The sequence below is a fragment of the Serinus canaria genome, chromosome 1, assembly GCF_022539315.1.
Source record: "Serinus canaria isolate serCan28SL12 chromosome 1, serCan2020, whole genome shotgun sequence".
Classification (NCBI taxonomy): Eukaryota; Metazoa; Chordata; class Aves; order Passeriformes; family Fringillidae; genus Serinus; species Serinus canaria.
Genome location: NC_066313.1, coordinates 106,752,589 through 106,765,396, shown reverse-complemented (window position 1 = coordinate 106,765,396; position 12,808 = coordinate 106,752,589). Strand labels below are relative to the sequence as shown.

The 12,808-nt window shown below is 48.0% G+C and overlaps 1 protein-coding gene across 8 annotated transcripts in view; it reads left to right on the top strand.

The window, feature by feature from the left end:
• BCOR (BCL6 corepressor) overlaps positions 1 to 12,808 on the top strand; it is an 82,055-nt gene that overhangs the window by 55,260 nt on the left and 13,987 nt on the right. For 6 of the 8 annotated variants that reach the window (XM_030234386.2, XM_050979179.1, XM_050979175.1 and 3 more), the window contains 4 exons: positions 2,300 to 2,581; positions 2,979 to 3,332; positions 9,025 to 9,353; positions 9,684 to 9,953. In XM_030234386.2, the coding sequence (XP_030090246.2) occupies positions 2,300 to 2,581; positions 2,979 to 3,332; positions 9,025 to 9,353; positions 9,684 to 9,953 (1,235 nt within the window). The remainder of the gene's footprint in view (positions 1 to 2,299; positions 2,582 to 2,978; positions 3,333 to 9,024; positions 9,354 to 9,683; positions 9,954 to 12,808) is intronic. The other 2 variants (XM_050979192.1, XM_050979201.1) reach the window with 2 other exon arrangements.

Genomic DNA, 12,808 nt, shown 5'->3' with positions numbered 1-12,808 from the left:
AGCAGGAAAGCTATCCCAGTGTAGCGACTCTCAGCATGAACCATGGTGTGTAGCTGTTGGTGCTGCTGGAGATGAGAAGGCTCTAAGACAGCAGGGGTGTGGCTGAGAGTGCCCTTACCTGATCTCTTCAGGGAAACTGACCACAGAAGTATAATGTTTCCTTAAGAAAGGAAGAAAATAACAGATTGCATTAAAAATGTAAAATGAAATTCGCTAGATGCATTTATTTCTATTGTGATACTTAAAACGTGACTGGGCCAGCTGCTTTTATGCTGTGTGAAACAGGACTGCTGGTGCTTTTGGTGTGGTTATAGGGTACAGCTGTGGGGCGGTGTCCTCGTGCCAGATGTGCGAGTGCAGGGCGCTGCCAGATTCATTCTGATCTGGGGGGACTCTGCTATTCAGAGGCACGGCTGCAGTAAGCTGAGATACCTGTTCTCTGGAACATCTCAGCGCTGTTGGCTGGAAGAAGTGTGACAAAGTGCATTTTAAAGTCTTGGAAGGAGCATGTGTTGGCCAGACGGCCTTGTGGAGAGGAGCATCGCTGAGCAGCGGAACAGCTCGAGCCTCCCGCTCGCCTGCAGAAAATCAGCTTTTGTTTTGATTTTTCTTGGCCGATATCTTGTGCTGTTTTACAAGCAGCCCTGCAGGCAGCTTCCCAAGCAGTGTAAAAATTATGCTGGGGTGTCTTCTGGTGCCGACAAACATTTCCAGAGCCCTTGGTGCTACTTGGAGCCATTTCCAGATTGTGGTGAGGAGAAAACTCATCAGGGAGGTTTTCCCTCGCCACCTCCCAGCCTTCCATTGCTGACAACAAGTATTTTAAGGACGGTCGTGAAACCAGGAGGGGTTGGCAGAGATGTAGGAAGGTGCTGTCAAGATAAAGTGGGACAGGTTGGCTGCCTCCAGACTCTGCCAGTGCTGGGTCTTGGAGGGCACAGGAAGGGAGAAGGGGATGCAGGGGAGCAATGTCAGCCCTGATAAGGGGGAAGAGAAGTTGAAAGCCAGGCTGGACAGGGCAACCTGTAAAAAACTGAGTAAAGGGGGAGAGGATCTGTGGGTGGGAAGGGCAGCAGAGCTGTCAGGAGTCCAGGTAGGAAACTAGCAAATGGGTTTGCAGGAAGGGAAGTGGGAGAAGGAGGAAGGGCAGGAAGGAGGAAGAGGAAAAGGGACCGCGAGCCGTGGGGAAGTAGGATGGAACATGCAGTTTGCCAAACAGCGGCAGAGGTGTGGAGTGTTGGTTGGCCAGGAGGGCTAAAAGACGTGGGAACCCCAACTTGTTTGTGGGAATTGTAAATAGGAGCTGATTGTCTGTGTTGAAGTCTGTACTGCATCTCTGCCCAACCTTGCTGTTGCTAGTTTGGTTAAACCCAAGAAAATAACGTTACTGAAGATGGTGATTAAGTGTAATTTTAAATCAAGCATCCATTTAAAATTGCATAGGCTGTCTCTGAGTTTGAGCAAACAGTAATGGGGGGAAGCTGAAGTTGGTGAGGGCGAGGCAGCATGGGTGTTTTTGTGGCTAATTTGTCAGACTAGTTTCTAGTAAGCTTTTCAGAGCTCACCCTCTTGCTATTGCTGGAAATACTTCTTGAAAAAAGTGAGGTCTGTTTTAAAAGGAGGTGGCAGAGATCATGTGAGGTACAGTGACTGGTTGGTTACTTGAATTGAGGAAGCCTTTTTATAACCTTGGATTCAAGTAGTGCTTTTTTGCAAAATATCACAGCTATTCTTAGTGGTATTTCTGTGTCCGTGTGTGCGTGTTCTGTATCCCATTTATATCTCCAGAAAAAGGGATGAATGCTTTTAAGTCAGACTCTGCAATTTGATGGGAGAAGTTAGTGAAAGATTAGGAATTAAGGGAGGACTAATACTTGGTTGTCATCAGAAGGTATTTTTGAACTGGATTGCTACTTGCCACGGTTTAGGGGGGTGAGGTTGCTTTCTGAAAAGGGTTTGTGCTTTCAGTATCTAAAGATGTTTCTTTATTTAAAAAAAGCATATTGTGATGTTTCTATGGATACAAGTATAGTGAATATTGTGCTTCTTAAATTAATGTAAAAACAAAGCAAAGTTGTGTGCATTTGGGAGTTTTGTGCTTAACTGTTGAGAAAGCTGTTACCTTAGGGTGGGCAGAGGAGACTTGTTCCCAAGTACAATTTTGTGTTTATTTGCATGCCTCATGAGCCGTAATTCATAATGGAGATGACATCGAAGAGATAAGAGAGCAAAGCCTTCTCACAATGAATTGTGTTGTATTTATTAGGTCTTGTGGTGTTTGTTTGTTTTTTATTTTTAGGTAACTTTACTAGTACAGAAAACAACCGAGGTCACTTTCTTGAAACTCCAGAGGAAAAAGATCTCTCAAATGAGAAATGTTATTTAGAGAGACATTCTGTGTATGAAAAGGCAGAAGACCAGCCAACAGAAGATTTTGGCCAACATTCATGTCCACGTCTGGACAGGAAACGTAAACACTCTGGTGAGAGAGTGCAAAATGATGGCAGCCAAAATGAAAGCTTTGTGGAGGAACTGCAGGATGAAGTTATATCAAAAGCAAAAAAGAAGAAGAACTCCAAAGGTAAGACAGCATTTTGCTTTGGTTTCTCTCAAGGAATGTCTTGTGAAAGGAACGTCCCTTTGGCTTAATGTGTTTCCATTTTTGAACTTGCTAGTTACTAATGTGAGCACTGTCATTTCACTTTAAATTATATATATGTATATATATGTATGTATATATATGTGTATATATATATGTATATATAAAAAAACTTGGTATGTAAGGATAAAGCACTAGTCATTGGCCACTGTAGCCACAGCAGTGCAAGTTACTGTAGTGCATGTAACCCGTAATGAGCGAAGCTTTGAAATGCATAGTGTGGTGGTAAAGCTGAGACTATATGCCCCGAAAGTGAAATGTAGCTTTTGTTTTAAGTTGAGGGGGCTTTTTGATTAATTTTTAGTTATTTTTCCATTAGATGACTGGCCTGAGAGGGAAATGACAAACAATTCCTCTAACCACTTAGAAGAGCCCAATTGTAATGAGGTGACCAACCTGAAGGTGTGCATTGAATTAACAGGGCTCCATCCCAAAAAGCAGCGTCACCTGCAGCATCTTAGGGAACTATGGGAGCAGCAGGTGTCACCAGAGAGATCCCCGTCCGGCAAGTTGGGCCGGCAAAGCAGGAAAGATTTAGCTGAGGCTGTTCAGCCAGAGGCCACTGCAAAGGTCAAAGACTTCACAGAAGAAAGGCACACCAAGAAAAGGTCAGAGGCCAAAAGCAATAGAAGTTGGTCTGAAGAGTCCCTCAAAACAAGTGACAATGAACAAGGTATGCAGAGACTACTAGGGAAACCAGCTGGCTTTAGCATTTACAGTGACGCATGCTGCCACCGAGGCAAAGGAATTGTCGAGAGTTCTTTTTCTTCTTTCTTTTTTTTAATCTTTTAACTATATATATATATATTTCTGTAGATGTCCATTTTTATAAGGACTGATACCTCCTCTTTAAGAATTGCACTGTAGCTGATATTTGTCAGACAAGAAAACATGTTTGTGTATGTGTGTGTAACTCTGTGTTTGTGTGTGTGTGCGTGTGTGTTTTGGCTTTAAATATTTTCATAGATGATGTGAAGATGAAGTTTATCTCTAGAGGAGAGCTGGGGAGGGCATAAACTGCGGGCATGCTTTTGGGTGAGAGAGGGAGCAAATGGGCTGCTAATTGGTGTAAGGGTGTTTAGCCACATAGGGTTTGAGGGGCTGTGAACTTCTAAAACAGCGTCAGCACAGCTGTAGCAGCTCTTGATCTTGGGAACCCAACGCCTCCAGCACCCTCAGCGCTGCTGGTTTCCCCTGCCTTTCCCAGGCCATATGCTCAAGAGCAAAGCTCATCCTCCTCCTGACAAGGATGCTTTGCTGGTTCGTCCTGAGCACATCCTGTAAACCCCTTGCACCCTACTTCCTGGCCCCTTAGCAGAGGCCTTCCAGCAGTTCTCTCCTAAGGAGTTGCTTCCTCAAAGCGTATCAGCTTCCCTTGATATGTTTTTGGCTTCTTCTCTACCTCTCGCTCCACTTCCTCCTTTCCCCATCCTCCCTCCCATTTCTGTTGAATCCCTATCCTGGGGCAAAGCCTGTGGATACAATCTGCTGAATTTCCACTGGGATGAACAGGTCACTCTCCTGTCCTCACTGTCCCACTGTCCTCAGCCCCTGGGCACATTTTCTTTTCTGATGCTTTTCTCCTTCCCTGCAACATTTTGCTGCTGTAGCTTGGCTGGAGAACTGATGGGGAATGAAATCACCCAGTGCACAGGGCAAATCCCCTTTTCTTTTCTTTCTCTTTTCCTGCTCTTAGCTCTCCAAGTGCTCTGCTTGTTTTTGAGGAAAGACTGTTTCTGGGAGCAGGAGCTGCGTGTATGGCATTTGGGCTCCTTGCTCCTTCACAAACCTGGGAGCTTCATCGCCTGGAACACATTCACATTCCAGCTGGCCTAACCTGTAGTTTAGCTGAGATCCCCTTGAAAGAGCGAAGCGTGAGGAGAGTGTATCCTCTTGTCCCATTCCATGGAAAGGACGGAGTCGAGATCCTCCTGTGCCAGTGAGGATTTTCCTTGGTAGTGTCTCTGAAAGTCACAGGCAAAAATATCAGCCTCCCTTCGGTCCTAAAGCTCCTAATCTGTCCTCCTCCTTGGTAGGATTATGTGAGGGCAGAAACCCCCAAACTTTGGTGCTTACTGATGGGGAAGGATCCATCCAAAAGGATTTGTGCAGTAGGAGAACAAAACTTAGTTTAACAAACCAAGGACAAAAAGGAGCTTTGACTCATACTTCCTCGCTTTATGTGCTGCCTTGGTGAGCATGCTATCAGCTCAAACACCCCTGCCCCTCACCTTAGTACTTTCAGAGAGATACCTTGTAGAGATCAAACCAGGGTCACTAACAAGAAGCTGTATTGTGTAAGGATGCTCTCACTTTCCCCTGGAATCCCTCCTGTGGCAGTGAGAGGCTCATGGCTTTGGGAAAGAAAAAGAGGTGGTTCCCAATTTATGCACCATTCCCAAAGGCATTCAGGTTCGGCTGCCCTGTGGCTATGAAAAAACTCTTGGGTTTGGAAGCTGCTATAAAAACATAAACTTGACTAAATTGTGCCTTGCTGTTCGTTGTACAAAGACACTGGATGTCATTCAGATAATTTTGCTGGTGCTTCTCCAGCCCTGTTGAAGTGTAAACTTTTGAGTCTCCTTGTTCTCAGTTGACTGGAATGAGGACATTTTTCCCCATTGTGTGTCCATTGACTGTCCTCTGCATGACAGTCTCATGGAGATGGAGACTTCCAGCTTGTCTGTCTTGCTCAGGACTAGTCCTCAAACTTTTCTTAAACAAGCAGAGACTGTCAGTATGAAAATGTACACTGTCACTTGCAGCTTTTTTTTTTTAGTTTGGGGCTGGGAGTAGCTGTTGTCTGTGCTCAAGCACTGCGTGCAGTTGTGGCAGTCTCTGCTGCTGGGCAGCTGGTTGTATCCAAGAAGCAGGCTGTAACAGGACATGAGGATTGCCTCTGTGCCTCTGAAGCCTCAGTCTAACATTAGCAGGATGATTTGCCACTCCTGCCTGTAAATCTCTGGGATTGTGAAGGTTTCTGACTTCTGGGTTTGTTACTCCAGTTGTGTTTATGCAGAGCAGTGTGGGCAGCAGGTCGAGGGAGGTGATTCTATCTCTGTTCTGCTCCTGTGAGATCCCACCTGCAGTGCTGTGTCCAGTTGTTGGACCCCCAGCATGGGAAAAGTGGAGGCCACAAAGATAATCAGGGGGCTGGATCACCTCTGCTGTGCAGAGAGGCTGAAGGGGTTGGGGTTGTTCAGCCCAGAGAAGAGAAGGCTCTGGGGAGACCTTATAGCACCTTCCAGTACCTAAAGAGGGTTCTAAGAGAGCTGGTGGGAGGCTTTTGACAAGGACATACAGCGATAGGACAAGTGGTAACAGATTTAAGAGGGGGTAGGCTTAGATTAGGTTATTAGGAAGAAATTCTCGACTGTGAGAGTGGTGAGGTACTGGAACAGGCTGCACCGAGAAACTGTGGTTGCCACATCTATGGAGGTGTTTAGGGCCAGGTTGGATGGGGCTCTGAGCCACCTGATCTAGTGGAATGTGTCCCTGCCAGTGGCAGAAGGGTTGGAACTGGATGATCTTTAGGGCATGATCTCCCTTCCAACCCTAAACCATCCTACGATTCTGTGATCCTGTTGCAAAATGATGTTGCCGTGCTGGGTCTCCAGGGTGCAGCAGGTCCATGAACATGGGGATGCTGCTGCCTCAGGGCACCACACTGCTTGCCCAGCCCCATGACCAAGGCAGAACCCACAGCCTCTCCTGGGGTCCCAGCTGAGCTATAACCCTGTGCTGCTGGAGCATCTCCCGATGCTCCCCCGTGCAGCCACAGCCACTCACGCTGTGCAAGGAGAAAACTGGAACAGCGCCGAAACAAAAGCCCTGAGGAGAGGAGCCAGGAGGATCTTGCCCACCGGGAAGCATGTGCCAGCCCCTGGGAGCTGCCTTGGGCTGCAGGCAGTGTGGCAGCCACGGGCTTGGCAGGCAGGAGGAGGCAGCTGCAGGGGGGAGCTGAACAAGCGAGCATTCAGGTGACGCGGCAGCAGCTGCTTTTCCGCGCGGACCTCTCAGCAGCCGCTCCTGCGGGAAGGGAGACAGGTCCTGCTCTGAGTCAGACTTGCCACAACGCACATCAGTCAGAGGCCCGAGTTTTTTGGGGTTTTTGGTTTGGTTTTTCTTTTTTTCCATGGATATTTAGGTATATTCCTTCTCACTCTTGTTTTTCTTTTCTCTTCACGTGGTCAGAAGGATGGGGTGGGATTCCAGGATCAGTCACTTGCTGCTCTTCTGCCCCTGTTGTCTTGCATTTCCCAGGCTCATGCTTGGCTTTTCTTGTGTAGTGCTGGCATCTTGCAATGTTATTGATCCTGAAGCTCCTGGGCGCACAGCATAGCTCTCTCCATCTCTCAGCTCCGGTGCACATTTAGCCTGGTGCCGGCTGTCACCCCTGTGGAGGGTCAAAGTGAAGCACAGAGCTGATGTGGAGTTTGCAGGCAGGAGTACACATTTTTTGTGGTGATTATACTTCTGCTTTCAATGCCTCAGCATCTCTGCATGGGAAAGCCTGCAGTTCTTTGAGATAAGCTTCCTGTGTTTTTTCTTTTTCCCTCCATCCTTTCAGTATTTCTGTCCTTTTCCAGACCTGTGAGTTTTTCATTCTATTGTATTTTTTCTGCATGCAACTGTTTGTTCCATTTGCACTCACCAGAGCTCCTCGCTGTTGCTTTCCATCTCTTCCATCTTTTTTTTTTCTTTAGTAAGTGATTAAGTAGGCAATGATGGTACTTCTGTATTGGAATTGGGCTTTTCGCACGCTACTCAATTACGTTAGCTGGGAACATGAGAATTAAACACTCCTTACTTTGTGCTATCTACAGAGTTGGAAAGACAGCCTTGTATCCATAGGCTAAGCCTACGTCTAGGTGCCTTCCTTCAGTATTGCAAAGCCTGAAAAACTTACATGATTTTTGCTGAACAATCTGCACATCATGTGTCCCATAAATTCCCTGACATCTGCTTGGCAAGCCGTGGTATGTGTCTTTTTCTAGAAAGTGGCTCAAAAGAACTGAGGGATTTCTGTTTTCATCCTTAATCTAGAAAGCCTTCTGTGAGTTGCTTTCACAGATCTATTTAAAGGAAGACTAAAGTGTGAAACTGCCCACCAAGAGGATTCTAGATTTTATTTTCTTTTTTACCAACTCGTTTTGGACTGAATCTCTTTAAATAAGGGTGTCTCTCCTCTGAGCACCTGCCTATTTGCTCCTGCCATCTCTTCTGTTCTGAAAGTAGCATCACTTCAGAGACTTCTCAGAGCAAGGGAGCCTCTTTCAAGTTCTCAGTTTTTTCCACACCTCCCTTGGTGGTGTGGTATTGTTTGGCTGAAGTGTCCCTTCCTTTCTAGCAACCTTTAATTTTTCTGCAGAGCAGTTGGTTCTGAGGTCACCTCAATTCTCTTCCCAAGGGAAATTTAGACTATAAAAAGCCAGCTTTCCTGTCCTTGTTTTGTTGTAAGCCTGCTTGCACTCTGAAAAAAACCCCAAAACTAACCATGCTTTTTGCATGTGGCCCAGATTGTGGGATCCAGCTTGTTGGAGCTGACCCCCAGAGAAAACCCAGCCCTGCCAGTATCCTGCCACAGGCAGCAGAGCACTGGCCTCACTGTCCCAGTGTCCCAGAAAGACTCACTTCTGAATGCAGTTCTTGGGGGAAAAAACCCTCTGATTGCTTTTCCTACAAAATCCCTTTGCTTTCTGAGAGAGAGCTTGCACAGAGCTTCTGTAGGGACAGTTCCTTGAGTAGTCTTCTCTTGGCTTGTTTTTGAAGTCAAAATGATACTGAGAAGGTGTTCCCTGTCTTGGGATTAAGCTCAACATTCCCACCTCTCCCAAAACATCACTTCCATGATGCAAAACCAGCACATTGTCCCATTAAAATCTGATCCATGCTCCCCCCTTTCTTCCTGTCCTCTCTTCCCTTGCCATCCCGGTGTCTGCACTCACACCCCACTGAGACAAGCCGGGCTGGGCCCAGGCTGCTGGAGGAGTTGGTTCCCCTTCAGATCAGGCAGTCCTAGGTAGGGAGGCGAGTTTTTCTCTGCAGCTTTTCCACTCTGCCCGCGGTGGCCGGGCTGTGGCACTGCCAAGCTGGCCTGGCACGCATCCCCACGGCCCTGGCGCTGCCCTGCACCTGCGTGGGGCATTTCATTGAGGGATTTTTATTAGAGCCCAATAACCTCTAGTGCAGCATCAACGGGCGAGATGCTATTTACAGTTTGGATGTGGAACGCTTAAAATATTAACGATTTGAAAATGTAATTGTAGATCTCTTAAGCAGTCGAGGAGCTTGTGTTAAGTGCTAGCAATGCATTTTCCTTTTAACGCACCATGCGATGTGTAATGCCTTTCCTTCCCATTTAGGCTTGCCCGTATTCCCGGTGTCTCCGCACATGAAGAGCCTTTCATCCACCAATGCAAACAGCAAAAGGCAGGCTCAGCCAAGCTGTACTCCAGCCTCGAGGTTGGCTGCCAAACAGCAGAAAATTAAAGAAAGCCGGAAGACAGATGGGCTGTACACAGACGAAGAGGAGGATTTCCAACATGCATCTCTGATGCCGAAATACAGCGAGTGTGAGAAGCCATCAGGGAAACGTCAGTGTAAAACAAAACACTTGGCACTGCAGGAGAGGAGAAGGAGGTCATCTCTGACAGGGGATGACACCACAGATATTGAAAATGCTGAAGATAAGGTATCTTTATTTAGACTTAATTGTCCACAGGCCTCTGAGAAGGCAGAAGCCAGCTTGCTTAAAACTAATGCAGTGTCGTGCATGCAGGGTAGCGGGGATTGCGTCCGGATTTGTCTGTGGATGCTTTGCACATTTTGTGTTTGCTTTTCTTAACCTTAGTTGAAGGCACTGTTACAAAGGTGAAGCATTTTGTGTTTAAAAGCTGTAGCGGGTCTTCCTTTAAAAATTAAATATAAGTAGAAGAGCCTAATTCCTTGCTGACAAAATACAGTTCCATCACAGTACCGTGCAAACAAAGATAAAAACCCCCCTCTGTCGCGGTTTTGACAGGTAACGGTAACGAGGAAAGTCAGGAAGCGACCGGAGCCGAGTTCAGACTGCGACTCCTCGCCGGCCAAGCCGTACGAGCAGAAGCTGTATGAGCGGCTGCCGCAGGCGCCCTCGCTGCTCCCGGTGCCGCAGCCCCCGCAGCTGCCCCTGGCCAGCCCCACCCCGGAGAGCACCCCGAGCCGGCCCATGCCGCCCGAGGCGCGGCGCCTGATCGTCAACAAGAACGCGGGGGAGACGCTGCTGCAGCGGGCGGCACGCCTGGGCTATGAGGTAAGGCTCCCCCGGCACCCCGTGGGATGGGGTTTTCTGTTTGATTCCAGCAGTTAAAATCTTCTTCCCAGTTCTGTAGGTGGAGATTCTGTGAGCTAGCAGCTTTCGGTTGGGTCGCTGAAAGTTGTAGCCCCTGTTCCCCTGTTGCTTTCCCCTCCCTGGTGTGGGGGTTTGGAGGCAGGTTGCTGTGGGAATGACTCCCCACCACTGCTGGGTCAGCTGGCAGGGATGCAGGGTGAGCAGCATCCCGCAGGAATGAGCGAAGGGTAAAGTTTTATTGGTAACCCTCACTTCCCTTTAGATACAAACCATCTGCAAACAGAACGAATGTCTTTTTTTTTTTTTTTTTTTCTTTTTTCCTCCCAAGTAATCTTTATGGTGATCTTTAATGAGCTGTATGTTTTCTGCCTTTGTTGTTTGTGAAGAGCGTGTAGTTTAGGAGAAGGGTTTTATTTTTGTTCTTCTCTCCAAGGAGTATCTGGTATGTGACACAGGATGTAGCGCTTAGAGTGTCCTCTTGCATGATCAGACACATCATAGGAGCACTCTGCATGCTTTATACTCGGCGTCTGGAGCTGCTTGGTGTAGCTGGAACAATGTTGTCTAATGAAAGGGGCCCCCTGTTGCTACAAAAATCAGAAACCGATGAATCCCTTAGCTCGGCCGTTTTGAAGCACGCTTTTATTGGGGAAATATGGGCATGTAGGTATGAGCGTTGTTGCTGCTCGGTTTCAGATCTGGTGCAGAGGTGTTTCATTGCAGAGACTGACTGCTGCCCTTGGCATGGCTGCAGGGTTGGCTGTGCTGCTGAGGGGGCTGCTTGGACCTTGGAGCTGGGCTTGAGCCCCGCATGGCAAGGTGGCGTCAGCCCAGGTCCAGGTGGAGCCTGCCCAGCCTTGGGGATTTGCTGAAACGTTGAAATGCCTTTTGTGTAGCTGTTCACCTTAGACAAAGAGTTCTTCTAACCCAGGGCACTTCAGTTCTAGCTGGGAGAGGTGGCTGTTGCAACACGGCTATGGAATTCTCTGTAATTTAAATGGTTTAATTTTCTGTTGGTCCAAAATCAAAATGTGCTGTAGCATGTGCTCCAAGCTATCAGTGTGTATTTTCTTCCTGCATGGGGTCTGTCAGGGTGAGCATGCTTGAGCACTTGTATTTCTGTGGCGAGCACAGCACCTCTGCTGAGCACAGCTCAATGGGAGCGGCTCCCAAACGTAGTGATGGGCTGGCATCCTGCTCAAGCAGGGGCCCAGGCTCTCCATTTGCTTTGATAGCAGGAGCTCTTTGCTGTCAGATTGGCTGGTTGCAGAAAGCTGGGGATACCCAGGCTCTCCAAGGTATCATTGTGAGTGACGTTGTGTGCCACCGTGCCTTCCCATTATCAGCTGGTTGGGGATTTTCATTTTCTGACTTGAATTCACCAAAAAGTTCAAGTGAACACTGTGTTTTTAATAGGCTTAAATACTCAGCTCGTTTAATTTGATTAGTCAGGTGGTGTTGACCATGCAGCAGTTGGTTCTGTTGCTGGTGGAATGCAGGGCAGGGGAAGAGCCCAGTCCGTGCACCCAAACTGCTGCCAGAATCTGATTTTATTTTTTGAGGCTCAGTGGTGGGTGGCTATGCCACCCTGTTGGAGCTATGTTTGGCCCATGGTGAGCTGTGGTAGTTGGATCATCCATGGAAGCTCCATAGCTGAGGGCTTTTTCTTAATAGTGATGGGACTACTGCAATTAGTAGAAAGTTGTATTGAGCTTCCTCTGTCTGCACAAAGAATGAGAATGGTCAAGAAGTAAGACATTCCTCTATGTTAAAAAAAAAAAAAGGCAGAAAAATCTGGATGAGTCAAGGTAACATGCTGGTCTGTGACCTGTGGCAAGTACACAGGTCACTTTTCTGCCACCCCTGTTAGCAAGGCAGCAACCTCTGGTGGGCACATGGGGCTTCCCTGGCTGCTGTGATGGCAGCCCTTGGCCAGCTCCGTGGCAGGGGAGGCAGATGAGTTTGCATCATCAGAGCACAGCTTGCAGAGGGAGCGAGTGCTGATTCAGGACTGGGAGCTGGAAGCGGCTGGCACCGCAGGGCACCACGGAGCCCTGGCAGGAATGCTGTACTGCCCTGAGACCGGATGAGCTCGTGCCTGCCCTTGGCAGCCTGCCTGCCTTTGCAGCAGGGATGCCCTGAGGCTGTGCAGAGATCCCACTCCAAAGCCTTCAGCACGCAAAGGTGCTGGCAGGCTGTGTGTATGTATCACTGCTGGACCCGTAGGGAGCCCGAGTGCTGCGAGGCCATGAGCTGTGTCCTGCTGTCAGTGCCAGTGCTGTGTCCTGCTGTCAGTGCCACGATGCAGATGTGCCCCAGGTCACCGCAGGAAGCAGGACACGAGCGGATACGATTTTGTGTGTAAAGCTGACCCGAGTGTGAAATGTCGAAAGAGAAGTGTGGCTTGTGTCTAGTCAGATAAATTGCAGGGCTGCAGCCAGCAAGGCTGCTTAAAGACAGAGCAGCAAATGGTCTTCAGCCCTGGAAATCCCTGATAAAGCTGGTGGGAAGCTTTGCCTTTCCCTTCCTAGGCTTCTGCAACAGGCCATGCCTCAGCAGGATGTTACCAACTCATCCCAATGTATAGCCACTCTCGAATCCCTTCTGTTTTCCCTATTTGAAACAAATGACTTGAGATAATGGTAGTCTTAAAACTGTAATTTACTTTTTGTGAAGAGGGAATTACAGGGAGTGTAGAGTCTTTTTGGGAAAAAAATGACAAAAGGCTTGTGTAATGAATTTGATGTGAGAGGAAACGCTGGCTGTTGTTCTGCCTCGTGTTGCTTTTTGGCATGCTTTGGCATGCGTCTGGATTT